The sequence below is a fragment of the Choloepus didactylus genome, chromosome 2 (assembly GCF_015220235.1).
Source record: "Choloepus didactylus isolate mChoDid1 chromosome 2, mChoDid1.pri, whole genome shotgun sequence".
Classification (NCBI taxonomy): Eukaryota; Metazoa; Chordata; class Mammalia; order Pilosa; family Megalonychidae; genus Choloepus; species Choloepus didactylus.
In genome coordinates, this window is record NC_051308.1 from 131,481,757 (window position 1) to 131,507,331 (window position 25,575).

Consider the following 25,575-nt stretch of genomic DNA (forward strand, 5'->3'; position numbering starts at 1 on the left):
TCCTTGAGTAACAGTAGGGAAGTTTGGGACAGAGAGAGAGGTTCAGACTTAGAAACACCCTCACCATCTCCTTTCTTCCCTCCTCAAATCCCTTTCCCCAAATCTAAAAAGAAAACAAAACACCTAACTCTTTCACTGAAGGACTCTGGAGCATTTGAGAGTGTAAGTCTCACACTCCCTCTGACAAGTGGGGAAACTCTGACTCAAATAGAAAATGACTGGCCCAAAGTCAAAGGTCCTGAACTCCTGGGTACCAGTGCACACATTACCAATGGTGGCTTTTAGGGAAGTGAGAAGGTTGGAGGGTGTCGACTCAGTCCTGTGGAGAGACTGGCACAGGGCGCATTCACCTCGGAATGCTAAGTGGGCCAATTGGCACTGGATTCCTTCTTCATCCTTCCCTGGGCAGCCTTATGACCAGGGTGGATTGAGGTGTTTTGAGCTGAGTAGGAGATGGATGGCCCTTACCCAGTTAGCATTTACTCTCAGGCCTTGAGGTCCAGAGAGAACTGAAGGAAGTGTCAGGAAGAGGAGACACACCAACAACAAATATGGAACTGGGTCCCGAAGTGAAGAAGCACCAATAGCATTGGCCTGCCCTAGACTGGGGAGGGGATAGGGTCTAGGAGAGATGAGGAAGGTGGGGGAGGAGTGGGAGAGCAAAGGGAAAGGGCCCATCCTTTTGTAAATGTGAGAAGGGGAAGTAAGAAAGAGGGACCAGAATAGGAGTAGGAAAATAAAAATAAGCAGAGTGAGGAAGAAATGGGCCCATCCATCCATGTCCTGGGGCACTGGGGGCAACTTAGCCTCACTGAAGGTCCTTTGGGCCCTTCCAAAGCCCCCACCTAGCCACACAGAAATGAAAGGAAGGCCTGGACAGTCTTCAAAAAGGCTCAAGTGCCTCAGACCCAAGAAGGGAAGGAGACGAAGGTGGGAGTGGGGGGTGGGGTCTGAAATGGAGATGCTCCTAGACCTCTCATCTTGTGTCCCAAGTGTGAGACCAAGCTCAAGAAGGAGGACAGGGAGGAAGGTCACGAGTTTCTAGCGTAAGTATAAGTTTTGAGTGTTGGTGGAAAGTGCCCCAGCCTGGGGGGTTGGGGGACTGAGGCAATAGAAGAAACTCATTTGGCTTTAGTTTCTTGTGGGGATAACTGGAGTTGCAACTCAGTTGCAATTTATCTGCTCTCCACTGGATCCAGGCCTCATGGGGACCCTCAAAGTGCTGTTTTCTAGGCCAGTCGGCCTTCTAGTTCACACATGGGTAAGCAGAGGCCGGGGAGGAGAGTGGAAAGGACACCGAACTCTGGACTTACTGGTGATCAGTGCAGACACAGGGGTCTGTATGACAGCCATTGAGGAGGGATCACTACACCACTGCTGGGCCCTCCATGCAAGAGGAGCAGGTAGAAGACAGACTGCCAGCCAATTTCCCCTCCCTCCCCCTTTTATTGAAGCTGGACAGGTTGATATAGAGGTCTTCTGCCCCCAACCCTCAGCTGCAACAGAGGATGTTTCTCAGAGACTGAGGGTACAAGTAAGACCCCAGGTAAGATGCTTGAGTCCAGGCGGTAGACCAGAAGGACGGAGCTCCTGCCATCCAGGGATCCAGCAAGAGGAGGGATAAGAAGCCACTGGGAGGGCTGTCCCAGTTTCTGACAGCTGACGCCTGCCCATCTGTCGTCTGAAAGCTCAAAGTCCAAAGTGATGGGGGAGGGGAGTTGGAGTAGGAGGAAGAGGGAGGTCTTGGAAGCCGGAGGTGGTTGAAGAGGTGCTGTCCTGTTCGGGAGTGGCCAGGTGGGGACTGCTTACTGCTTCTCCACCGCTCCCTGCTCAGCTGCACTCTCTTGGCTGGGACCCTGGCCCTGGTCCTGGCCCTTTCCATGCCACGGCGTCTCCTTGAACACAAACCAACAGTTCCCGGCCCACAGGAAGAAGTTGATAAAGCCGAAGAGCTGCAAAGAAATCAGGGGAATTTGTGAGACTAGTTAGGGGCCATAGTGGAAACAGGGAAGCTAAGGTTACTGTGAATGTGCACCCACGCATGTGAGGGTGTGGTGGTAAGAGGCACAGAGGTCTAGGAAGACTAAAGACAGAGCACTGGAGAGTGGCAGGGTTCAAGGCCATCTCCCAGTAAGGGGTTCCCTGGTTAAAGTGTCTAACTCTGTCTCCAGCATGCACCCAGGGAGCAACTTGGTTGCTAGGAGAATCTGGCTCCTGGAGTGGAGCATCGTGCAAACCACAGTGAGAAGCCAAGGGTCTGGGTCTTGGTGGAGTTTCCCACGTCACACACGGGACCCTGTCTGGAGCACCTTCTGCAGGGTGGGTGTGGCTGGAGCTGTCCAAGGTACCCTTTCCCTTGGGCCAGGGACCTGGCCAGGGCTATATTCAAATATTTATTCAAAATATTTAAAAGCCTATCAGCAGGAAGTATTTAGGAGGAAGTGTACTGATGTCTGCAATTAACTTTGAAATGCATTTAAAATTAGATGGATTGATGGATGGAGAGAGGAAGATCAATAAGTGATAAAGCAAATCTAATAAAATGTCAATGGTATGATATAGGTGGTGAGTATACGGGTGTTCACTGTAACATTCTTTCAACTTTGCTAATGTGTGAACATTTTCACAATAAAATTTTGGTGGGAAAATCTATAAACAGGGTTTCAGCAAGGTCCAGAAGGCTCCCTGGTGTGCCAGCCACTAAACCCTTCAGTTGCTGGGCTATGGTGAGGTCCAAGGCATGTTGAGCGCAGGACTGAGGTGGCTGGGATGACAGAAGGCATTTGAGAAGCTCAAAGCTCTAGCTGTTTACCAACTGATATGGAGATATTTCAACATTTTAACTGGTCTGGCCAATCATGTGCACACCAGCTAAGACTTATCACTCCCTGAAGCACCTCTGCAGTCTGGAGGCCTGAGCAGTAATGAGCCACTTCTAACTCACTCTGGGTCTGCTTCCAAATTTCAGCCCAGCTCTGGCCCTGCTTCTGACAGTGCTCCCCTTCACATGCCCATGTGTGTGCACACACACTCTATACACCATGAAACAGGCAGGAGAAGTGGAAGGCAGTCACAGCCTGCCCAGAGGTGGGAAGACTAGAAGAGAAATGGGAAGGCAGGTGTAGAAGGAAGAAGGAACAGGAGGCTAAGTGGCCCTTGGGTTCCTCCTATCACATAATGTCTTCTCAGGGTCTGATAGGGGCCAGCAACCAATGTCAGGTGCAGGGGATACCAGCTATGGGTATCTCAGCTTCTGTCCCTTTCAGAACCTGCTAGCTGGGACAGGCCTAGGCAGTTGGATAGCACTGCCTCCCCCCAGGCCTCTGCAGTGGCCACAGGTCTCACCACAGAGATGTTGGCCAGACCCATGGAGGGCGTGGCCCCAGCACTGCACACTGCTTCCTCTCCATGGCACACGGACATGGCTGCGGTTAGGCTGGATGGCCGCGTGGCTCCTTTGACATCGGTCAGGCCCTTGCCCCAGGCAGCTGCAGCTACCAGCCAGAAGAAGGTGAAGGAGACCGTCACACAGAAGTCCTGGGAGAAGCAGAGGAACAGGAAATACACTCAGAAAGACTTCAGGATTCCCTACTTCTTTTCTTCTTGCCGTGATGCACTAAGACTCTGGGGTTCCAGGAGAGGTGCCTCTTCCAATCCTGCCAAACCTAGAGCCCCAGGGAATACTAAACATCCAGAAGAAGCTGTTCACTGCCACCAAGAGACTCCTGCCTCTCAGGGCTGCCCCTGCCCATGCCCTTAGAGCTAAGGTCAGGCAGCAGTGTATGAGGGTATCTGCCAGTCAGCTTCACCCCCAAGCCCACATGGCCTCGATGCCCCACTCTGCTCTCCCAGCCTTTCCTTTGACCACCACTGCTCAGCTATAACTAGAGGGCAGATTGCAGGAGACATATGGGATCCCCCAAGGCCACCTTGCATGCCTGGGATAGGGAAAGAATAAAGGGAAATAATATTCATAATAGCCAACACATTGAGACTAACTATGTACCTGAGACTGTACATGCATTGTCTCATTTCATTCCCCCAAAATGCTATGAGGTAGATACTAGTTTTATCCACATTTCATAGTCAAGGAAACGGAGGATTAGAGGGGATAAGTAAACTTGTCAAGATCACAGAGCTAGTAAGGGACAGGGCTGATATTTGAAGCCAGACAGTCTGACTCCAAAGCCTGCTTCTCTGCTGTTAATATGCCTTCTGTGAGCAAGTGATGGGAGGCTGGTAGGGGCAGGGTCCTGAGACTTGGGCCTTCCACTGGCCTGGGGAACTAAAGGACCCACAGCTCCTCAAAGGACCCAAAGCAAAGAGCCGGCAGGGAGATTCAGGACATTCAAATATGGATGTCAGGGCCCCAGGAAGGCCACCATGTTTGTCTTCCCTAGCCTGCGATCCTGCCTTTCCGGCCCCCACCTCAGCCTCCTCGGTTTCTCCACCTCATCCCGTCTGGCCTGTGCAGCCGCCCACTCACCACCAGCGGGAAGCGCCGGTTCTCCGTGTAGAGCTTGTGGAAACGCAGGTAGACAACTAGCGCAGCCATTGTGTAGAAGAAGGAAAAGATGGCCAGGGTCACAAAGAACTCGGCAGGGGCAGAGAAGTCCCCCATGAGGTGCATGGTCTTGGAGGTGGACTCTTCGTCGCAGAGGGGCATCTCATACTGGACCCGGTTCAACCTGAGGGTGGGAGGAAAGTTACCATGAGCTTGCAAAAATTTTCTCCCTGTGGAGGCAGGGAGCGCTCACTTCCCCAGAAGCAGTCTTGGGCTAGTTCCCACCCCGGGGCTCTTACAGAGCCACGTTAGAGGGCACCTGAGGAGTTACATTAGTTGAGGGAGACTTGTAGTCAAGACAGGACTCTCAAAATCTTCCCCAGGATTCCAATCAAACCCTACCGTGCCCTCAGCTGCCACCCCACAGTCATCCATCTGCTCAGACATGGAAATCATGTATTTTCAAGTATTTTCAAGGCCCTGTAGGTCACAAACACAATATCATCCATCTTTTTCTGATAGCCAAACTACTAGGCAGATCAGCTTCATTCTGCCCCTGGACGGTGACCAAACTAAGGTTGGAATCACCAATTCTCAGGCCTCCTTTAGGCCCCACAGTGAAATTATTTGAACAAAATAGAGAAAAATAGCTTATTATATCCAAGAGACTGTTCTTCTAACTTGGGTGATGATACTAGAAATTTCCGAAGAGGTGAGCTCTGATCCCATTCTCCTCTGAACACTTGAATTTCCCTCCCTCAGCTCCCAAATTCCCAGAAAAGAGTGTTCTCTTCTCCCTCCTGGTTCAGTTGTGCTTCCTTGTATTCTGGTGTTACCAGGTGAGCATCTGACATCATCTCTTTAGGATCTAAGTGCTAGCAAGCCAAGAAGGAGGCTACAAGGGTCAGAGAGGCCTGCCCAACCTGCCCAGACTCCTCCAAGTCTCCATCCCAAACTGCATGGGTTCTTTCCGCATGCACTATTGTTCACTGCTGTTGGTTGAGTATGAACTGGAACATTATTGTCACAGTGATCTGTGTTTCCCTTATGTTTTACTCTGGTCAGTGTGTCTGAAATTCCCAAAGGGCAGAAAGGACACAGCTCTTATAATTTTATTTGAATCTGGAGTGGCACACTAGAAATGGTCTTCAGGTTTCTGAAGGACATGGAGGAAGAGGAGGAGGAGGAGGAGTGGTGTGGGGGAGGAGGGAGAGGAGGAGGAGGAGGAGGATGATCAACCAGGTCCTGCCAATCCAGTGAGAGAGGCTGTGTTGGGTAAGAAGCAAGTCCTGCTTACCTGAAGGGATAGCCGAACGAAACAATGATGGCGCTCACGTCCTTGGCTTCGTTGTTGCAGCGAACTGTTGCTCCTGTCTCCCCGCTGTAGGAGCCGCAGGACCCGAAGGCGAAAATAGCAAAGAGCTGAGGGAGAGTGAAGCTCCTTTGTGAGTCAGAGGGCCTCAGCCAGCCACCAAGGCAAACCCCCTCAGAACCATCCCTCGATTCCCAGCAGGGTGCAGATATGGGGGAGAGGAACAAGGGCTCCCTTTTTATACCCCCTGCAACTTTATTGAGATATATTCATAGACCATACAATCATCCACAGTGTACAATCAATTGTTCACAGTATCATCATATAGTTGTGTATTCATCACCACAATCGGCCCTTGAACACATTCATTACTTCAAAAAAAAAAAATAAAAAAGAATAAAAATAAAAGTAAAAAAGAACACTCAAAACTTCTCATGCCCCTCATCCCCTCCTATTATTTATTTACTTTTTATCCCCATTTTTTCTACTCATTTGTCCATACACTGGATAAAGGGAGTGTGAGCCACAAGGTTTTCACAATCACAGAGTCACACAGTGTAAGCTATATAGTTATACAATCGTCTTCAAGAATCAAGGATACTGGGTTTCAGTTCAACAGTTTCACATATTTCCTTCTAGCTATTCTAATAGACTAAAAACTATAAAGGGATATCTATATACAGCATAAGAATAACCTCTAGAATGATCTCTCAACTCCATTTGAAATCTCCCAGCCCCTCAATCTTTATTTTGTTTTGTTTCTTTCCCCCTTTTGGTCAAGAAGGCTTTCTCAATCCATGATGCCAGGTCCTGGCTTATCCCCAGGAGTCATGTCCCACATTGCCAGGGAGATTTACACCTCTGGGAGTCATGTCCCACGTAGGGGGGAGGGCAGCAAGTCCACCTGCGGAGGTGGCTCAGAGAGAGAGGCCACATCTGAGCAACAAAAGAGATTTTCTGGGGTGACTCTTAGGCACAATTATAAGTAGGCTTAGAGTGTCCTTTGCAGCAACAAGCTTCATAAGGGCAAGCCCCAAGACTGAGGACTTGGCCTACTAAATTAGCAGTCCCCAGTGCTTGCAAGAATATAAGGAATTCCTTAGGTGGGTAAGTTTAATATTTTCACATTTTATCACCAGTCCCTCAAGGGGCCTTTGCAAATACTTTTTTATTCTCTTCCCAAATTACTCTGTGATATACTGGGGCTTCACACTAACTTGTACAAACAAACCAGTTCTCACTCCCTATTGAAGTTTCCATGTAGTTATGGTGATTGAATAAACTGACCATACAAGTTAAATTATATAGCATACTACAGAAAATATAGATTTTGCACCAAATAAAATCTCTTCCTTTGATCTCACACAGAAGTTGAAGTTGTAAAACACAGTCAATATCATCCTTTACCCTTTAGACTGATTTACCTTTGTCCTAACCAGATCAGCTTCATTAACATCTCTAATTGAGGTCTGGTCTCTTTTTCACCTGCTTTAATATTTGCTATATGGGGTAGTGTTGATATTCATAGCTGCTGAACTCTGGCTCTGAGTCTCAGGTGTCACACAGATACCTGAAGTTCCAGGGACTGACCAGGTTATACACAAAGAGCTCAATATCTCAGAATTTAGAAATAACCATAACAACTCAGGAATAGATGTGACTGCTGTAAGAGCTTACAATCTAGGAAACTTTACCGTAAGCCTCCCTCTGATAACCTATGCTCTCAGACTCAATTCTCAGAGTTTGCACATTATAGTTAATCCATATTAGTGAGGCATTATAATGTTTGTCTTTTTATTTCTGGTTTATTTCACTCAATGTACTGTCCTCAAGGTCATTCAAGGAATTCCTTTTAATCAAGCTTCTCCAGGCCTCCATTGGTCTCCCAGCCTCGAGGAGCTGTATTCACCGCACAGGGTGCTGGATTAAGTAGCCAAAAGAATAAGGTGTGCATTGAGTGGTGCCTGGGAAGAGATGGACAGAAAGGAAATGGACAGTTTCCAAGTCTTCCCTTTGGATGTGACCTTGGAGACCATAGGTAGTCTCCTTAAGATGATAGCTAAAAAAACTTTTCCAGATAAAATAAAAGAAAGGAGCAGGAAAAACAAATATACTGAAACAACTTCATTGATATAACTGATATAACTTCATTGCTTCCAATATGCTCCCACCATACCACAAAAAAAATCAATAAACCATAGTCATTCCTGAAACATTTCCATATTATTAAGATGTGTTTTTTATTTTTTATTTGTTTTTTGATAAATAAAATTAATTAAATAAAAAAAAGATGATGACTAACATGAAACCTCTGCAAATCAGCTTTTGGAACTTCTAGTTCAAAGCTAGATTTGAATTTCCTCCCCAAGGAGAAGCACCCTCAGAAATAGATTACCCTTCACCAAGCTAGATCAGGCATGCTTGGAAACCTTTCCATGTTTTCTTTGAACCAGTTGTCAAATCTTGTCATTATCTTGTTGTTCATTCCTAGTGGCTTCCTGCCTCAGTAGTAGGGATGTCACTGGAGGGGACAACTTCTGCAAAGCCTTCCAAGGAGCCAGGGTTGGCAGGGGGCTGTGCTGCTGCCTCATAGTACTGCCAGCCCAACTCTCTTCCACCCCAAAGGTGGATTTCCTGCCAGCCACAGTGCTGGCTGTGCCAATGCTGATGATCCTGGCTCAAGCCCAGAGAAAAGTACCCTCCACTTGCCTTATCAGCCTCTGCTGCTATTTCCCCTCTGGTGTTTCCCTTTGTAATCTATTGATGCTGCCATTTCTCAATGTCAAGAACAAGAGGCATTCAGATCACTTGAATTGTTTTCCTCTTCACCTTTCATCACATTTTACCAAACCTCCCATCTTCATTGAAACGAAATTTCCTCATTCCTAAAATTTTCAAATTTCTTTCTGGGGAAACACAATTTGGTTAGAAAAAGAGGTGCAAAATTGGAATCTATTATCCTCCCACATCATCTGCTCAGGTTTGGTTTCCTGTGCACTTATACGATGTAAGTCATTCTTATTAAGCAGTGAGCTTATTCTGTTTATCGTTCATTTTCTGTATGTTTCTCCATGACTCGGTGGCTTCAGCGTTAAGCACATAGAAGAAAGCTAATCTACATCCCAGTCCTGCACCCAGAATGTAGAACAGTGTGCCCGTTATCTTGCTAATGCTTGGTAGTGTTACGGAGTAAAAAAGACCTGGATTAGGAGTTAGGAAATATGGGTTCTAGTCCTAGCCTTGTTACTAACTAGTTGAGTGACCTCTGATAAGGCAGTTCTTTTCTGAGTCACAGTTTCTTCATTTGTAAAATGAAGGGTTTGAAATGGATCACCTAGAGACCTTTCCCAGCCCTGGAATTCTTTCACTCTTTGAGGGTAACGCTATCTGTATGCTCTTGGCTGGGTTTACCAACAGCTGTGCTCTGCCCTGGGTGGTGTCCGGTGCCACTGCCCCGCCTTGCATTGCCTGGCCTGGCAGATCTTCTCCAAGCTGGAGCCATTGACTCCTCTCTAAAGGTCATAATGGGCACTTCTCTGTTTCCAGGAGGTTAACTTCAGATAAATGAGAATTCTCATTTTTAAAGATATCCAGGAAAGGAGATAGCATAACCCCTCTCCAGTGCATGATAAACCTCCTATTCAACTTAAATCACAGAGGCTGAGGTAGAGCCTATTTGCTCATCTTCTTGACAGGGCTGGGGAGAAGTCATTCAAAGCCTTCACTGTGATACCCTTTACAGACTCAAAGCTGCTTCAAGGGCATTGACAGTGGAACTTCTCCAGCTCCTCCTCATAGAAAATCTCTACTTGTCAGCTCTGTGCCTCTCTGATTCCTCTTAGATGTTTCTTTATTCCTCTTAGCTTCTGGTGCCCAGAATTGGACACAAGTAGGGTGTCACACGTTGGCAGTCAGTGAATGGCTCCTTAAAGGTTCCCTAAGGAAGTAGGTATTCCTAATTTAGGGGCCTTCTTTTCCCTAGCACTCTCTTGACAGGCACTCCAGAATATCCACAGAAAGATGATATGTATTGCACATCTACAATGTACCAGACACTGTTCGGGGAATTGGTATTTAGCAGTGAATAAAGAGCAAAAAAAAAGAGGCCTTCTCCTTATAGAACTCATATTCTAGATCTGCACTATCCAATACGGTAGCCACTAGCCACATGTGGCTATTTAAATTTGCATTGCTTAAAATTAAATCAAATTAAAAATTCAGGCCCTCAACCACACTAACCACATTTTAAGTGTTCAATTGACACACATAGCTAGCAGGTACCATATTGGGAAGCAGATTATAGAGCTTTTCCATTATCATAGAACATTCTGCTATGTCTAGATGGTGACTCTGAGGTCCTGAAAATCCTAAACCCTACTTTCTGATTCTTCAGAGAGAAAAATATACTCATAACAACTTGATGTTTTATGAATACATATTATGAATACAGTATTAACTGTATGCTCTTGTATTCTGATTCTTTGAAAGTCAAGAATCTCTAAATACCTTATGTGGTAACTCGATTAACCAGAATATATGATTAAATCTGAATGTCACACAGTCAGATGGTACAGATGAAAGACAATTTCCTGCACAAGGAGAAGAAGAGAAAAATCTGAGAAGGATCTCACAGGTTCACAGCACAAAAAAGGAGCTCAGAGATTATCAAGTCCGAAAGTTTCATTTTACAAAAGGGAAAACTGAAGTCCCAAAAGATTAAGTGACTTTCTGTTCAGGCTTACAATTCATATCACCTCATTCCCTCTCCAGTGCTCTTTCCACTTCATTCATTCATTAATTCAACAAACATTTATTGAGCATCTACTTTGTGCCAGGTGGTAGAGATGCAAAAATGACTAAGACTCAGCTCTTCCTCTCAAGAGTTCACAACCAGAAAGGAGAGTGTCATGCTAACACAAACAACAACAACAAAAAATCCACTTCACAGAGTTATTAGGCTAAGATAGAGATTTCTATCATGTGCAGCAAGGATTACAAAGAAGGAAGGAGTAGCTCAGCTCTGCATCTGGGATGCGGGGGCAGAGAAGGACACCTTCTCTGTGCCAGTTTGGAAAAGTCATGTTCTTTAATGCAATTTTGTGGGGGCAGATGTATTTAGTCTTGATTAGGTTGGAGCCTTTGGATTAGGTTGTTTCCATGGAGATGTGACCCACCCAACTGTAGGTGATAACTCTGATTGAATTGTTTCCATGGAGGTGTGGCCCCACCCATTCAGCATGAGTCTTAATTAAATCACTGGAGTCCTATAACAGAGACTTCCAGAGAGACGCTTGCTGACTTGCTGACGCTGACGCTTACTGATGCTTGGAGATGCAGACAGAAGAAGGTTTGGAGATGTTAAGCTAAGAGATGAAGCCCAGAGTTTGCCCAGGGATATGCTAAAACAGGACTCCCAGGCAATTAGAGAGAAACGTCCTGGGAGAGAGAACCAAGAACTCACAGGAGCTGAGAGAGGAGCTGGACACTGGAATACAACCGAGGATCAGCAGATGCCAGCCACGTGACTTCCCAGCTGACAGAGGTTTTCCGGATGCCATTGGCCATTCTTAAGTGAAGGTATCCTCTTGTTGATGCCTTAGTTTGGACACTTTATGGCCTTAGGACTGTAAACTTGTAACCAAATAAACCCCCTTTATAAAAGCCAATACATTTCTGGTATTTTGTATAACGGCAGCATTAGCAAATTGGAACACTCTCCCAGCCCCCTCCAACTTTCTGCATCAGATTTGCTTTCTTCCCTGTAACAAGTGACTGAGCCACAGGGAATAAAGAGAAAAAACTGAAGCTATACCTGTCACCAAGCATAAGGCTCTGAGATGAGCCAACAGGGGCCCCAGAGACAAGGAGTTTTGGTGCTGATCAGCCTTTCTCCTGTTGAACCTGCATTGCTGGGGACAGGGAGGGCCATGTACAGTCCTCCAAAGCCTCCCCTCCTGCCTCTGCATCTCTTTTGGAAAGATGTCACAATAACCTCCCCATCTCTGCTTTGATGCTGACTTGCTGATGATAATCCTGTGACTGTCCTGAGAATGCTAACATTCCTAGTTAGTGTGGGGCACAAGGAAGACAGATTCCCTCCTCAAATTCCTTCTCCCACAAGCATCTCACTGGTTTTATGGACTCTGATGCTGTTCTTTCAAACTTACCACCGTTATTGCAATTGCTTCTTTTCATTACAGAGAACCCAGAGCCAAACTAGTGACTTCGGTGCCCCAAGGTGAATTACTGATCAGGGCACACCCAGTTAAAGGCAATAGGACTTATTTATAAGCAAATGGGAACAATGGAGATTCTTTTGTACCTTACCATCAAAGCCAGGATTTGGCAGCCAAATTTCAATAATCTTACCAAAGGGCAAGTCTAGTTGGACAGTCTGCATAAGGGGGGAAAGTGTTTCTAAGGATTAGGCAGAAGGGGATGTCCAGGCATATGAGGCAAGGGGACCATCATTGCAGAATACCTTCTGGGGTGCCAGACTCCTCACCATGGTTTTCCTGAATGTTCCTGCAGGCAGATGCTTCATAGCTGTTACCTCCAGTGATCCTTCCAGGGAGCCAGTGGGATAGGTCTAACCCTCTCTGAGATAAGGAAACTGAGGTCTATAAAGATTTCATCCTTTACCCAGGTTCCATTGCTAGAAAGCAGAGGAGACTGGATTCAAACAAAGGACCTTCTTTCCTCAAAGTCTTTTTGCCTTTTTCCCTTCCTTTTTTTTTTTTTTTTTTTTTTTTTTGTTAAAAAACCAGTTCTACAGTAATTGGTCTTCTTATATGCGCTTGTTATTTCTCCAGCTTAGTGTAGGCTTAGCAAGACTCCAGAATTGGAATTACAGTCAGATTAGTTAATTTCTGAATTTTAAAACGATACTCCAAGCCAAGATCCTTACTAATAAAAGAATAATATTACTCTCTTCTCACAAGAAATTCCAGTAAAACCCTTGCTTTTTGGTAATAATGACAATAAAAGTTTTCAATGACCATTACGATAACAGCAAGACTGGTATTTTTTTTTTCCTCCTCCAAGCAGGAGCATTTGATCCCTCCAAGCAGAAAGAGTAAAAAACCCAAATGATATTTTTATGGTCATTTTTGGTGCTGCTTCCTGTATACTTTCATGTTGGCTCAACTGCAGAGACTCAGGACAAGTGAAACTCATACCCCATGAACTCAGGCTACTAGGATGGCAGTAAAAGCAAACTATACCCAGTGGCAAAAAAAAAAAAAAAAAAAAAAAAAAAAAAAAAGCAAACTATGTCTCCTTATGATGCTTCACTGCAAGTGAAAGCTGACTTCAGAGTCCAGTTTGGGCCCCTGGACTTAGCATTATGAAAGAAAAGGGCCTCTGTTTCAGATAGCCCCTCTCTAAGGAGCTGAGAATCATAAAACAAACGGATCTTGATTCTTGGGTTTTCATTATTGACCCTGGGATGAAACTGATTCATTTCCCCAGGAACTGCTTGGTGCAGCCTTTATAGAAATTTTGTGGGTATAGCAAAGGAGGGTGCAGAGCGGGGAGAAGACGAGATGGGTAGGAAGAAAGGATCAAAGGATCAAATATGGAATCTTTTCGGAATTCCCCAGGGAAGACGATCCATGGTCTAATAATCTCATTGTTTCCCTCATGTCTTGACAGTCTGAAATTTTCCTTAGCTGCATTTATCTAGTTTAATGATAAAATTGTACTCTTAGATTTCAGTTTCTGCTCCTCTGGATTGCTCCTTAATGGTTCTCCTAGTTTTGGATGCCAGTCACTTGGGCTCTTATTGTCACCCTTGCATGGCCCCCTCTGGTACTTGAAGAGGGTAGTGAGGGGAGGAGAAAGAGCTCAGCCAGCAGTTGATCCAACTGCTCTTGAGGCAGTAGGGAGAGTGGAAAGTCCCTGCCATGTCCCAGAGTTTACACTTGGGAGCTCCCCAAGCTGGCTTGTAGCTCCAATCAGAGTCTCAGATATCCAGAGATAACCCTGAATGTACTATTGCCCCTGAATTCCAGATTCAACGATTCTCATCCAAACCATGATTTAGGAATTGGTGACACAGTGCTAACTCCTGTCTCCGATGAGTTCAAAGCCCATTAGAAACTCAATCCTCCTCATTACTTACTCCCTAGCTGACTTCTCTGCTGAGGGCATACTAATTAAGCTATTCACACACCATTTGGTGTACGGATTGTCTAACTTAAATCTCTTCTGCTGTGACAGTGCACTAAATGATCCCAACAAGTTTCATGATTTAAAAGAGTGACCTGTTCATATTCCTAATTTACACCCAGGAGGCTTTGGGTACTGGGAACAACAGGCAGCATACAGATGTCTCAACTAACCAGTGAGGCCAAGAGATGATTTTCTCCCTAGACCATTAGAGGGGAAACTGAGGCCCTGGAAGAAGTGATTTCTTCAAGGTCACAGGGTAAGTCCTAATGTAGGGCAATATTCTAGCACACCAACCAATTTAGAATCTTAGACCTTGAAAGAATAAGGTGACCCTAGGGATAGTCTGATCAAATCCCACCCCACTCCCTCGCATTTGACTAATGAGGAAACAACTGAGGTTCAGAGAAGTGACTTGTCCAAGGTCACAAAGATGGGAAAGGGAGGCCCAGGTCTGGAAGCCAGAAGCCCAGCTTCCCAGCTCAGTGTTCCATCCTATTCTATAAGCCTCATTTTAGCCACACTAATTTTTGTCTTAATTTTTTTTTTTCTTTTATTGGGTCCTAGGGCCATGCGTTCATTCATTCATTAGCTCACTCTCTCACTTAGTAATAGGTACCGAGACAAACACCCCAGTGGCCTCAATAGGACAACGGCAGAGCGGAGTACATGTCCTCTGAGTCCATCCTCAGGATCAACCAGGTCCCGGTGGGTTTGGGCACAGGATGGTTTCCATCGCCTGTCTGCTTTCCTCCTTCGCCCTCCACCGCCTCCCCCCCACCCCCGTCATTAAGAGCGGACCTCGTCCCCCTCGTGCTCCTCCCTCCTCCCTCCACCGAGGAGTGGTATGTGCAGGATCAGAGTTCTGGAAAGGTTACACCCGGGTCCTCTCGCCCGGGTGAAATGTGAGCGCCCTGGGCAAAGGCTCCTTGAACATAGAAGGACCGAATCCGGGACTCCGCATGCCTAGCTCCTCACGCTCTTGCCACCAAGTACTGGAGAAGCAGCCCCAGTCCGCCCCTCCCCCGCCCACCTGTCACCGCCCCCCACCCTTCCGCTAAGGCCGGGTCGCAGCACCCCCTACCCCCACCCCCACCCCGGCCACATTGCTTCGGGGCAGCGTCACAGCCCAGGCTCCCGAAATAGCCCGGGACTGGGGCAGCGACTCACCCACTGGAGAACTTTGATGAAGCCCAGTGGCTCCTCCAGCCTGTGCCATCGCAGCCCCAAGAGCAGGCGATCCGCCTGCGGAGACACGGCTGGGGGTCAGGGCGGTGGGGTGCCCAGGGAAAATGCTGGGCTTCCTCCCAACCACTCACACCCAGGGGACGGAGAGGGACAGGAGCCGGGCGGGACACCCGGGTGGAGAGGGGGCGATGAGCGAGCCCCAGGGGCTGGAGGTCTGAGGGGCGCGCGCGGCGTACCTGCTGGCGCGGCGACTTGTCCGCGGTGCGACCCGAGCTCTCCGTCGAGGACATGCCGGCGCGGCGGGGCCGGGGCGCGGCGCAGGGGATCGGCTCCCTCGCCGGGAAGCTGCAACAACCGCGGTGGGGCTGGGGGCTGCTGGCCGGCGGCAGGAGAAGCAAGCGATGCCGGGGCTCGCGGGGCCGTCGTCCGGCCGGGATCCAGGCTGGCGGGCTGGGTCGCGGGGCGCTGCTGCTCGCGCTCGCCGAGACCGCGGCCGCCGCTCCGCCCTGCCGGCTGCAGAAAGCCCACGAGTCGTATTCAAACTTCTGTCAAACTCGCGAGTGATCTTGGCAGCCGAGTCACGTGGCGGGCGCTCGCACTCTCTTCCCGCCCCCTTAGCTCCCCGCTCTCGGCCCGCAGGACGCCTTAAAGGGACCCGTGGCCTCTGCGGGCAGCCCCTCGGCGAGGAGGCCAGAATCTTTGCCAGAAGCTTCCCGACGGAAACCAGAAAGCCAGCGGTTCCAGCTCCACAGCCAAAGCCGGGAACCCAGGCCTAGACTCAGGGGTTCCTAGTGCATCTTTTCCTAATTTCCTGGGATTCGGAGTCGCTCTTGGCTCTTTTTCTCTTCTTCCATACCATCATACCCAGAACTTAAAGGATTTTCATAAGGCATTCTCAGTGCCGAAAAAGGGTTCTAAACCTTACGGTTAACAAACCGCTTAAGTCCAAAATTTTGGTGAGCCAGTACAGGCGAAAAGGGCAATAGAATATAAGCTTGCACTTTTTATTCTATCTAGTTAGGTACTATTTTATTTTTTTGTTTCAAATTTTTAGCAAAAAGCAATAGTGTATTATGTTAGTAATTTAAAAATTATTATTCTTTGAAGAGTATTAAACAACCTCCATTAAAAATGATCATCACCATTTAAATAACATGGTTGCATGGAGCTTAGAATGGGGAAAAAAGATCTTGCTATTCTGTATAGATTAATTTGATACGATGCACCCCAGAGTACTTTGGGCAGAAAATAAAAAAGTATTTGCAAATTTCCCTTGAGGGACTGGGGGAAAATGTTGAAATATTAAGCTTCCTTGCCTGGGGAATTCCAATTCCTGATATTCCCAAAAGCTTTAGGGAATCCCAATTTAATAAGCCAAGCCCTTGATCTTGGGGCTTGCCCATATGAAACTTATTCTTGCGAAGGAGAAGCTAAGCCTACTTATAATTACGCCTAAGAGTCACCCCCAGAGAACCTCTTTTGTTGCTCAGATGTGGCCTCAGCCAACTCTGCAAATAAACACACTACCCTTCCCCCTACTGGAACATGACTCTCCCTTACAATGAGGGATAGGGCTCCCAGGAATGAGCCTGGCCCTGGCATCGTGGGATTGAGAATGTCATCTTGACCAAAAGGGGGAAAAGAAACAAAATAAAGCCTCAGTGGTTGAGAGATCTCAAATACAGTCCAAAGATCAGTCTGGAGGTTATTCTTAGGCATTATATAGCTATTCCTTTTTAGTTCTGGTGTATTAGAATAGCTAGAAGGAAATACCTGGATCTGTTGAATAGTAATTCAGTAGACTTGATTCTTGATGATAATTGTATAACTATATAGCTTTTATTGTGTGACTGTGTGATAGTGAAAACCTGGTGACTGACACTCCCTTTAACCAGTGTATGTGTAGATGAGTAATAAAATAATAACCAAAAATATATATAAATAATAGGGTGGATAAGAGGCAAGAGATGGTTTGGGTGTTCTTTTTTTCTTTCTTTATGTATTTTTCTTTATTTTGGAGTAATGAAAATGCCTGAAAATTGATTGTGGCGATGAATGCACAATTATATGATGACACTGTGTGTCATTGAATATTTTGCATCGAGTATATGGTGTGAGTATATCTCAATAAAATTGCATATAAAAAAATTATCATCACCAGCTCAAATGAGGGCTGAAAAAGCCTTTAGGGAAGGGAGGTAGAAAAAGAATATAGTTTGAATTGAAAGTTGGCATTGTTGCTTTAAAAAAATTTTTTAATAAACTATTTTTTGACATTTTTAGGTTTATACAAAAATTGCACAGAAAGTACAGAGAGTTCCACATAACCTCCCCCCCACCACCACACATGCAGATCCACCTATTATTAACACCTTCATTAGTGTGGTACATTTGTTACAATTCATGTATTGATACATTATTCTTACTGCATTTTTAACAACTTTAATTGGGTCCCTAATTTTTAAAAAGTATGTGGCAGGAGCAGTGGTGAAAATTGCACATCCATTTTACTGAAGTATAAATATAAGTAATAAAGGGCTAAGCAATTTGCCCAAGGACATTGAGTGAGCCCAGGCCTGTGCTTTCTAAGAGTTGACTAGTAGATATGCATCCATCTCATCACAAAATCATTCTTGGATGTCACCTGTGAATCTTCAGAATGACTTGCTTTTTTTCTTAATTTGTTTGTGTTTTTTATGGTGGTAACATTAAATTTTGTATGTAACATAAAATTTGTCATGTTAACCATTTTTCAGTGTACAATTCAATGGCATTAATTACCTTTACAAAACTGTGCTATCATCACCACCACCTATTACCAAAACTTTTTCATTACCCAAAACAGAAACTTGGTACCCATTAAGCAATAACTCTCCATTCCCTTCTCCCCCCATCCCCAGTAACTTCTAATGTACTTTCTGTCTCTGTGCATTTACCTATTGTAGATAGTTTATATAAATGGACCCATACAATATTTGTTCATTTGTGTCTGACTTATTTCACTTACCATAATATTTCAAGGTTCATCCATGTTTTAACAAGCATCAGAACTTCATTCCTTTTTTTTTCTAGATTTCAATGGAAAGCAGAAAAGTAATTTGTTCATCCATATGGCAGAAATAAGAAATTCATCCTGAAAATATAGTTTGATGTAATTCTATCATGTTGGGACAGATCTTCCCTCTGAACATGCTTTCCAATTGACTGTCCCACTGGACTCCTATTTGCCTTGCAGTAGTTTCTGTGACAGTCTTAAACACTTCAGAAATTCCCCTGTCATGAGAAGGCAGGGGCCATCTTCCAGTCCACAGATTCCAAGAGAGTAACGTGCTTCTCAGAAAAACAGCACTTCTATCTCAGAAGACTGCAAAGACAATTTGTATGGTCTGCACAGTTTAGGTTAAGTAGGCACATGATTCATCAAAGTGTAAAAAAGGTGACAGGAAAAAAAAACACTGCATTTTAGAATGAGATATTCAAATGTGGTGTAAACATTTAAGGGAGCTGATGCCCAAATGGATGAGTCAAGGAAGGTAGTCTGGGTTTGGAGGTGATTTTGCTTCTAGAAGGATTCCCGTTGTGACTTCAGTGACTTGAGCACTGTAGCGTATGTCTTCTTCAAGGCCAGTGATACTTGAGAAACCAGGTGGTTTCAGTTTTCAAGTGTGGTCCAAAGAGAGGGTTGAGTTGGTAGAATTGCAATCAGAGATAGCAGCAAACTGAACAGGTTGCCAATACGGTGATGGTAACTCCTGGGTTAGGACCCTTAGGGATGATCCAGGGCACTAAGAAGCCAACAAAGCCCCAGAACACACTTGTCACAGTGAGAGGCACCATGAGGAGCTGCCAGCCCCTGCCTCACTGCTTCCAGAACTTCATTCCTTTTTATGGCTGAGTAATATTCCACGGTATGTATATACCACATTTTATTTATCTGTTCATCTGTTGATTCCACCTTTTGGCTATTGTGAATAATGCTGCTATGAACATTGGTATACAAAAGATATCTGTTTTTAGTTCCTTCTTTCAATTCTTTGGGATATATACCTAAGAGTGGAATTCCCCAGTCATATGGTATTTTTTTTTTTCAGAGAAGATACTGTTTATTAAAATAAAGCAAGGGAAACAAAGGGCTTCTCCCTTCAAAATCCCTTCTATTTAACAAAGTTTTAATCAAGAAATGAAACATACAAATGCAAGAAATATGTACAGGTAGAAAAAGTGTGTATTCACCAACCCAAAATGCAACATTAATCGAAGAGAAAACTAAAGCAATACTTTGTAGTTGCCTGGATTTCCCTAGGGGACAGCAAGTCACTGCTTATCAGCCTTCCTCAGAAGAGACTATTTTGATTAATATCAGACCCATCTGACTCAGTCTATTAAACCCTGAAGGAAGGATATTCTTCAGATATAAAAGATATGTCTTTGAGAATTCTACCATATTGCTATTCCAAGCATTAACAACCATGTGGCACCTCTAGAAAGAGAGAGCCTTTGAATTCTAGGAAGACACACTGACTAAAATACCCAGGTTCCATTTTGTAACCTCTTCTCAGCTCTCTGCCTCCCCAGGAAAGAACCCAAGAAGCAAAAGTGTCCCCACTGGAGAAGGAACACACTAGTTACATAATTTATTTCACGGTCTGCAATTTAGGGTCAATTACTTGTGACATAATTCCTGCTTAAAGATGATGAAATACTAACAACATTGACAAAAGCCTGAAGAGAGAAAGAGTGCTTGGTACCACACGACCTGCTGGTTGACTCCCCCTACATCTGACACACACAGCTGATGTCCACAGACATCAGCGTATTTTCCCTTTGCCTCCCAGTGGGTTCCAAGATGCACATAGAGGACACTGCTTAGTTCACCATAAAGAGCCTCGATGCATTGTGCAGCTAATGTGGACACGTTACATGGAGGGCAGGGGGCGGGGATGCAGGACGAGAATCATTTGCATTTCAGCTCTTTATTTTCAAACTTCCGCCCAATCAGCACTGCTTTTCTCACATTACTGCACGGCATTTCTCCTGATGGCCGTGATCAGCCTTCTGCCATATTCTCTGTAGTCCACGGGTTTCACATCCACCACAGAGGCCTTAATTCGAGACTCATTGTAGGTTTCTAGTTTGACCCTGATCCTGAACGTGAAAGATCAAAAGTTGGCATTCTGGGAAACTTCCTCAAATGCCTGCTCATTCTTCTCTTTTAATTCCCCCAGATAAGCAGCACTTTGTCCGAGGATAGCCTCTGCAGACTCCTGGAAAGAAGTCACCCACTGATTCTCTTGAAAATCTGCAATATTTACTGATAGGTTCAAGCAGTACTTGAAATTGGGAAATTCACTGTCACACTTCTCACAGCGGTATAATCCATTCTGCTGATCAATCACTTTCTTGTTGCAGTCCTGAGTTGGGCAGGCCTGGTACATACAATTCTTGAGGAGATACACCACTGTTGCCACACAGCTGAAATAGTCTGCCTTGTCACCTTGATCCAGATTCTCTGATTTAACCTCATATAGGGTTTTCCAGTTGGTGTTGCACCCTCCTACTCCTCCACTCTTTAGATCAGAGATGGAAACACCATCTAAGGCTTGTCCTTCTGAGTCAAACCATCCACGAAGCTTATAGGCCTCTGGAATGTCAGGATTCACAATGACAGTGCTTGAAGACAGTACAGAGAGGCTCCGTCCACCAAAATCAGAAACTCTGGCTCCTTTGATAGCTATCACAGGCTGTCTAGAACCATCAAATCTATCAGCATCTTCTCCCCACAGAGTAGCAGTCACCACCTTCCCTGACATGTCCATCAAGTAGATATTTCTCTTAGAAACTTCTCTGTTATTAGATTTCACTGTGATTTAGTGGCATCTTCATAATTCTTGCTGATTCCAATTATGTCTACAAGTGAGTCTTTAGACTTGTTCTCTAGGTCACCAATCCCAGTGAAATCAAAGTGAACTGTAGGTAAATGATGACCATCTTCACAGGGCATGACAGATGTCTCATTACTGAAGGTCATCTCATAGCCATTTTTAACGGCTGTGAATTGCTTGTTAGCAATCTTTAGGGTGCCTTTAGAGAAATAATAAACCTTGTTCACTTCAATAAGGCGAAAGAACTTGTCCAGTTGCTCGTTGAAAGCAGTAACTCTGATTTCACCACTTTCATCAACCAATTCTAAAGAGAAAAGCTTTCCTTCCTCTCGGGAGTTGCTCCAGGTACGCATCTGACTTTTATTGGTAACTCGAGCACAAATAGTCCACTTGGACTGGTAAGGGGTAAGGCTGGCAATGGGTACCACTTTGGACTGTGTTCCCCTGGGACTGTTCTCGAGGTTAGTATTTCCAGCTTTTCCAAATGTCTTTGAGACACCAAAAAATTTAGATACCGTGGAACCCATTCCTGAACTTCCATTCTGTTGCTGGAGCTTGCTGGTTGGTGGACTGGTTGCTGACACAGGAGTAGGAACAACCTGCTGCTGCCCATGTCCTTCATTATAGGGTACTGGATTGCCAATCTTTAATCCAACTGCTTCAGCTGATTTCAAAACTTCTAGCTCCATCAAAATAACTACTCTCCTTCCATCTTTCAGAGTGTTAACAATAAATCGGTTAATCTGGCAAATACAGTGGCTGGACAATTGTTCGTTCTCAACAAGAGGGTTCAACTGTGTTGCCAACATGAAAGAAGATAGAGTGTTCAATCCATCACTCATACGCAATCGATAACAGGGTTGACTGTTCCCTGTAGTAATGGGACGGATATTAATAACTTGGAGAACTGGTTTTATGGATGTATCTCCCTGTTGCATTATAACCGCAATGGCTCCCTCGCTCAGCTGGCCCACCATGGTTCCGCCCTCATATGGCATTCTATGGTTAACTTTTTGAGGAACTGACAGTTTTCCACAGTGACTATACACTTTTACATTCCTACCAGCAATGCCCTAGAGTTCTAATTTCTCTGTATCCGTGTCAATACTTATTTTCCATTTTTAAAATAATAGCCATCCTAGTAGGTGTAAAACGGTATTTCACTGTGGTTTTGATATGCATTTCCCTGATGGCTAATGATGTTGAGCATTTTTCATGTACTCATTGACCATGTGTATATCTTCTTTGGAGAAATGTCTATTCAAATCCTTTGCTCATTGTAAAATTGGGTTTTGTTTTTTTTTTGTAGTTGAGTTATAGGAGTTCTTTATATATTCTGGATATTAAATCCTTATCAGAGATATGATTTCCAAATACGCTCTCCCATTTCTTAGGTTGTCTTTTCACTTTCTTGATAATATCCTTTGATGCACAAAAGATTTTAATTTTGATGAACTCCAATTTACCTATTTTTTTCTTTTGTTGATTATGCTTTTGGTGTTATATTTAAAAACTATTGCTGAATACAAGGTCCTGAAGCTTTTCCCCTTTGTTTTCCTCTAAGAGTTTTATGGTTTTAGCTCTTACATTTGGGTTATTGATCCAGTTTGAGCTAATTTTTGTAATTTATGTATGTGAGGCAGGGGCAGTATGACTGCTTTTTGAGCAAAAACTTGGCTATTGTTAATACAATTCATACCCCCTTTGAATAAGTGCCTTCTCCAGGTTCCAAGGGGCAGAGGATCCTTGCTGGGATCAGACACCTGATTTGTTGAAGGAAACCTCCTAGAGGATTTCCATGCAGATCTAGGCTAACAGAAGAGCAGCTGCGTCCCCAATTCAGCTCTTAATACATTGTTCTGCAGTCTTAGGTTCCTGTTCTATGGAGTGGGGGTAATAATTTATGTCATATGTACTTCAGAAGGCCATCACGAGGATTAAGTGGGGTGATGTGTGTAAATGCCCACACTACACAAACATAAAACAATACTTATTACCAATGTCTCTAACAATATGCATACAGAATCCAACACAATCAGAAAAGAATTGGGAATAATACTGCAAAAATCCACAACCCACCAAGCAGCTTTGTCAATCTTTAATATTTTTTCTTGTTTGCCTCAAATCCATTCTTCCAAAAAGAAATAAAATTTGCATATAACACTGAAGCCTTGTGTGAACCATCCTGGCAGTTCTTCCCTCTCTTTCCTCTGCAGAAGTAACCACTATCCTGTCCTGATTTGTTTTATCAGCCTCATACATGATTTTGCACTTTTTTCTGTATGACTATATCTAAGACTGAATCTATCTATATGTGAATATATCTAAAATCAGTACATAGAAATCCACCAGACAGTACTGTTTTCAAATAGTTTTGACAAATGTATACATCCATGTAACTACCATCACAATCAAAATATGGAACAATTTCATCACCTCAAAGAGCAACCTCATGCCCTTTTGCCATCAATCCCCAGGCAACCATTGATTGATCTGGTTTCTGTTGTCATAAATTAGTTTTACTTTCTCTAGAATTTCAAATAAATGAAATTATACAATATGTACTCTTTTGCATCTGGCTTCTTTCACTCAGCCTAATGTTTCTGAGATTCATCCATATTATTGCACATATTGGTAGTGTGTTCCTTTTTATTACTGAATAGTATTCTGTCATATGGGAATATGATCAATCAGTTGTTTATCCATTCACTGCTGAAGTACATTTGGGTTGTGTGATGGTTAGGTTCATGTGTTAACTTGGCCAGGCAATGGTGTCCAGATGTCTGGTCAAGCAAGCGCTGGCCTAACCGTTACTGCAAGGACATTTATGGCTGGTTAATAAACCAGAATGCTGGCTGATTAAATCATCAGTCAATTGATTGCACCTGTGACTGATTACATCAACGACTAGCATGTCTTCTGCAATGAGAGAATTCAATCAGCTGGATTTAATTCAATCAGTTGAAGACTTTTTAAGGGAGAAAGAGAGAAAAACTTCACTTCTTCTTTGGCTAGCCAGCATCTCCTGAGTAGTTCATCAAACACCTTGATCAGAGTTGCCAGTTTGCTGCCTGCCCTACGAAATTTGGACTTGTGCATCCTGCCCTATGGAATGTGGACTCATGCATTCCCACAGTTGCATGAGACACTTTTACAAAATTTTATACTTACAGATATCTTTTGTTGGTTCTGCTCCCCTAGAGAACCCTAACTAATACAGGTTATTTCCATTTTTTAGCTATTATAAGTAGAGCTGCTATAAACATTCTTGCACAAGTTTTTTTGTGAATGTAGGTTTTTCTTTCTAGGGTAAATACCCAGAAGTGGGATTGCTAGGTCATATGGTAAATGTTTGTTTAACTTTATAGGAAACTACCAAATTGCTTTCCAGAATGGCTATACCATTTTTTTTTTAATTTAAACAAAATATTTATTCATATCCACTTTGTTTTAGACATTCATTTTATGACTATCTAAAGGCAATTATTTCCGTACTTCTCAGACTCCTGAAAATTTCAGATGATCCAATCAACTTTGCAGATCTGATTTTTAAAAGCCCCACCAGGGTCATTCTTAAGTCTTCTGTACTCCCAAATGGTATTAAAACTAACCACAGGCCATGCTTCAAGCATCCATCTGATACCAGAAAAGGCAGTGGATTCTCTGCTCAATGCACTCAAATGACCAATTCCTCCAAAGCTGGTGACATTCCCGCTATGTTCCACACCAGGCTCAGGAAGGTCGCGCGTCCCGGCCTCCTGCAACCGCCTTCGGCCACGGGGCCACACGCCACAAGCAGCCAACCATCCTGGATCCCACCGCGGAATACATCACAGCCAGCCCGCTGACTTAGGAAAGGGCTATACCATTTTGCATTCCCGTAAGCAATGTACTTCAGTTGCTCCACACCTTTGTCAACACTTTTAGGATTTGTTTTTTGTTTTGTCATTCTAAAAGATGTGTAGTGGTATCATTGTGGTTTTAATGACTAATGATGTTGAACATCTATTTAGTGTGCTTATTTGCCATTTGTCTACTTTCTTTGGTGCAGTGTCTGTTTAAGTCTTTTGGCCGTTTAAAAAAAAATTGGGCTGTTTTCTTTCTAGTGAATTGAAATTCTTTATATATTCCAGATGTAAGTCCTTTGCTGTATATATGATTTGCAAATATTTGTCCTAGCCTGAATCTTGTCTTTTCATTTTCTTAACAGGGTCTTTTGCAGAGAGAAAGTTTAAAATTTTGATGATGTCTAATTTATCAGTTTTTCCTTTGATGGATCATACTTTTGGTATCATGTCTAATAACTCTTTGCTTGACACTAGGAGGTGAAGATTTTCTCCTATGATTTCTTCTAGGTGTTTTACAGTTTTATGCTTTATATTTAGATATTTTGAGGGTTTTTTTTTTTAAATAAGGTGTGAGATTTAGGTCAAGGTTCATTTTTTTTTTTTTTTGCACATTAATGTCCAATTGTTACAACATCATTTTTTGAAAATGCCTTTGTTTATGTAAGAGTGCTC

The 25,575-nt window shown here is 44.2% G+C and overlaps 2 protein-coding genes across 2 annotated transcripts; both read right to left on the bottom strand.

The window, feature by feature from the left end:
* Positions 1-1,460: 1,460 nt before the first annotated feature.
* On the bottom strand, positions 1,461-15,678 carry SYPL2 (synaptophysin like 2). The gene is made up of 6 exons (XM_037815442.1): positions 15,410-15,678; positions 15,156-15,230; positions 5,802-5,926; positions 4,487-4,688; positions 3,346-3,537; positions 1,461-1,952 (listed from the first exon to the last, which is right to left on the bottom strand). The coding sequence occupies exons 1-6, from the start codon at positions 15,461-15,463 to the stop codon at positions 1,806-1,808; spliced, it is 795 nt and encodes a 264-aa protein (XP_037671370.1). The 5' UTR covers positions 15,464-15,678; the 3' UTR covers positions 1,461-1,805.
* Positions 15,679-20,001: 4,323 nt separating this feature from the next.
* LOC119518316 (replication protein A 70 kDa DNA-binding subunit-like) lies at positions 20,002-22,035 on the bottom strand. Its single transcript, XM_037815457.1, is given in 2 exon segments — positions 20,002-21,039; positions 21,042-22,035. Coding segments are annotated over 2 exon segments (1,842 nt in total). The 5' UTR covers positions 22,033-22,035; the 3' UTR covers positions 20,002-20,188.
* Between the last annotated feature and the right edge of the window lie 3,540 nt (positions 22,036-25,575).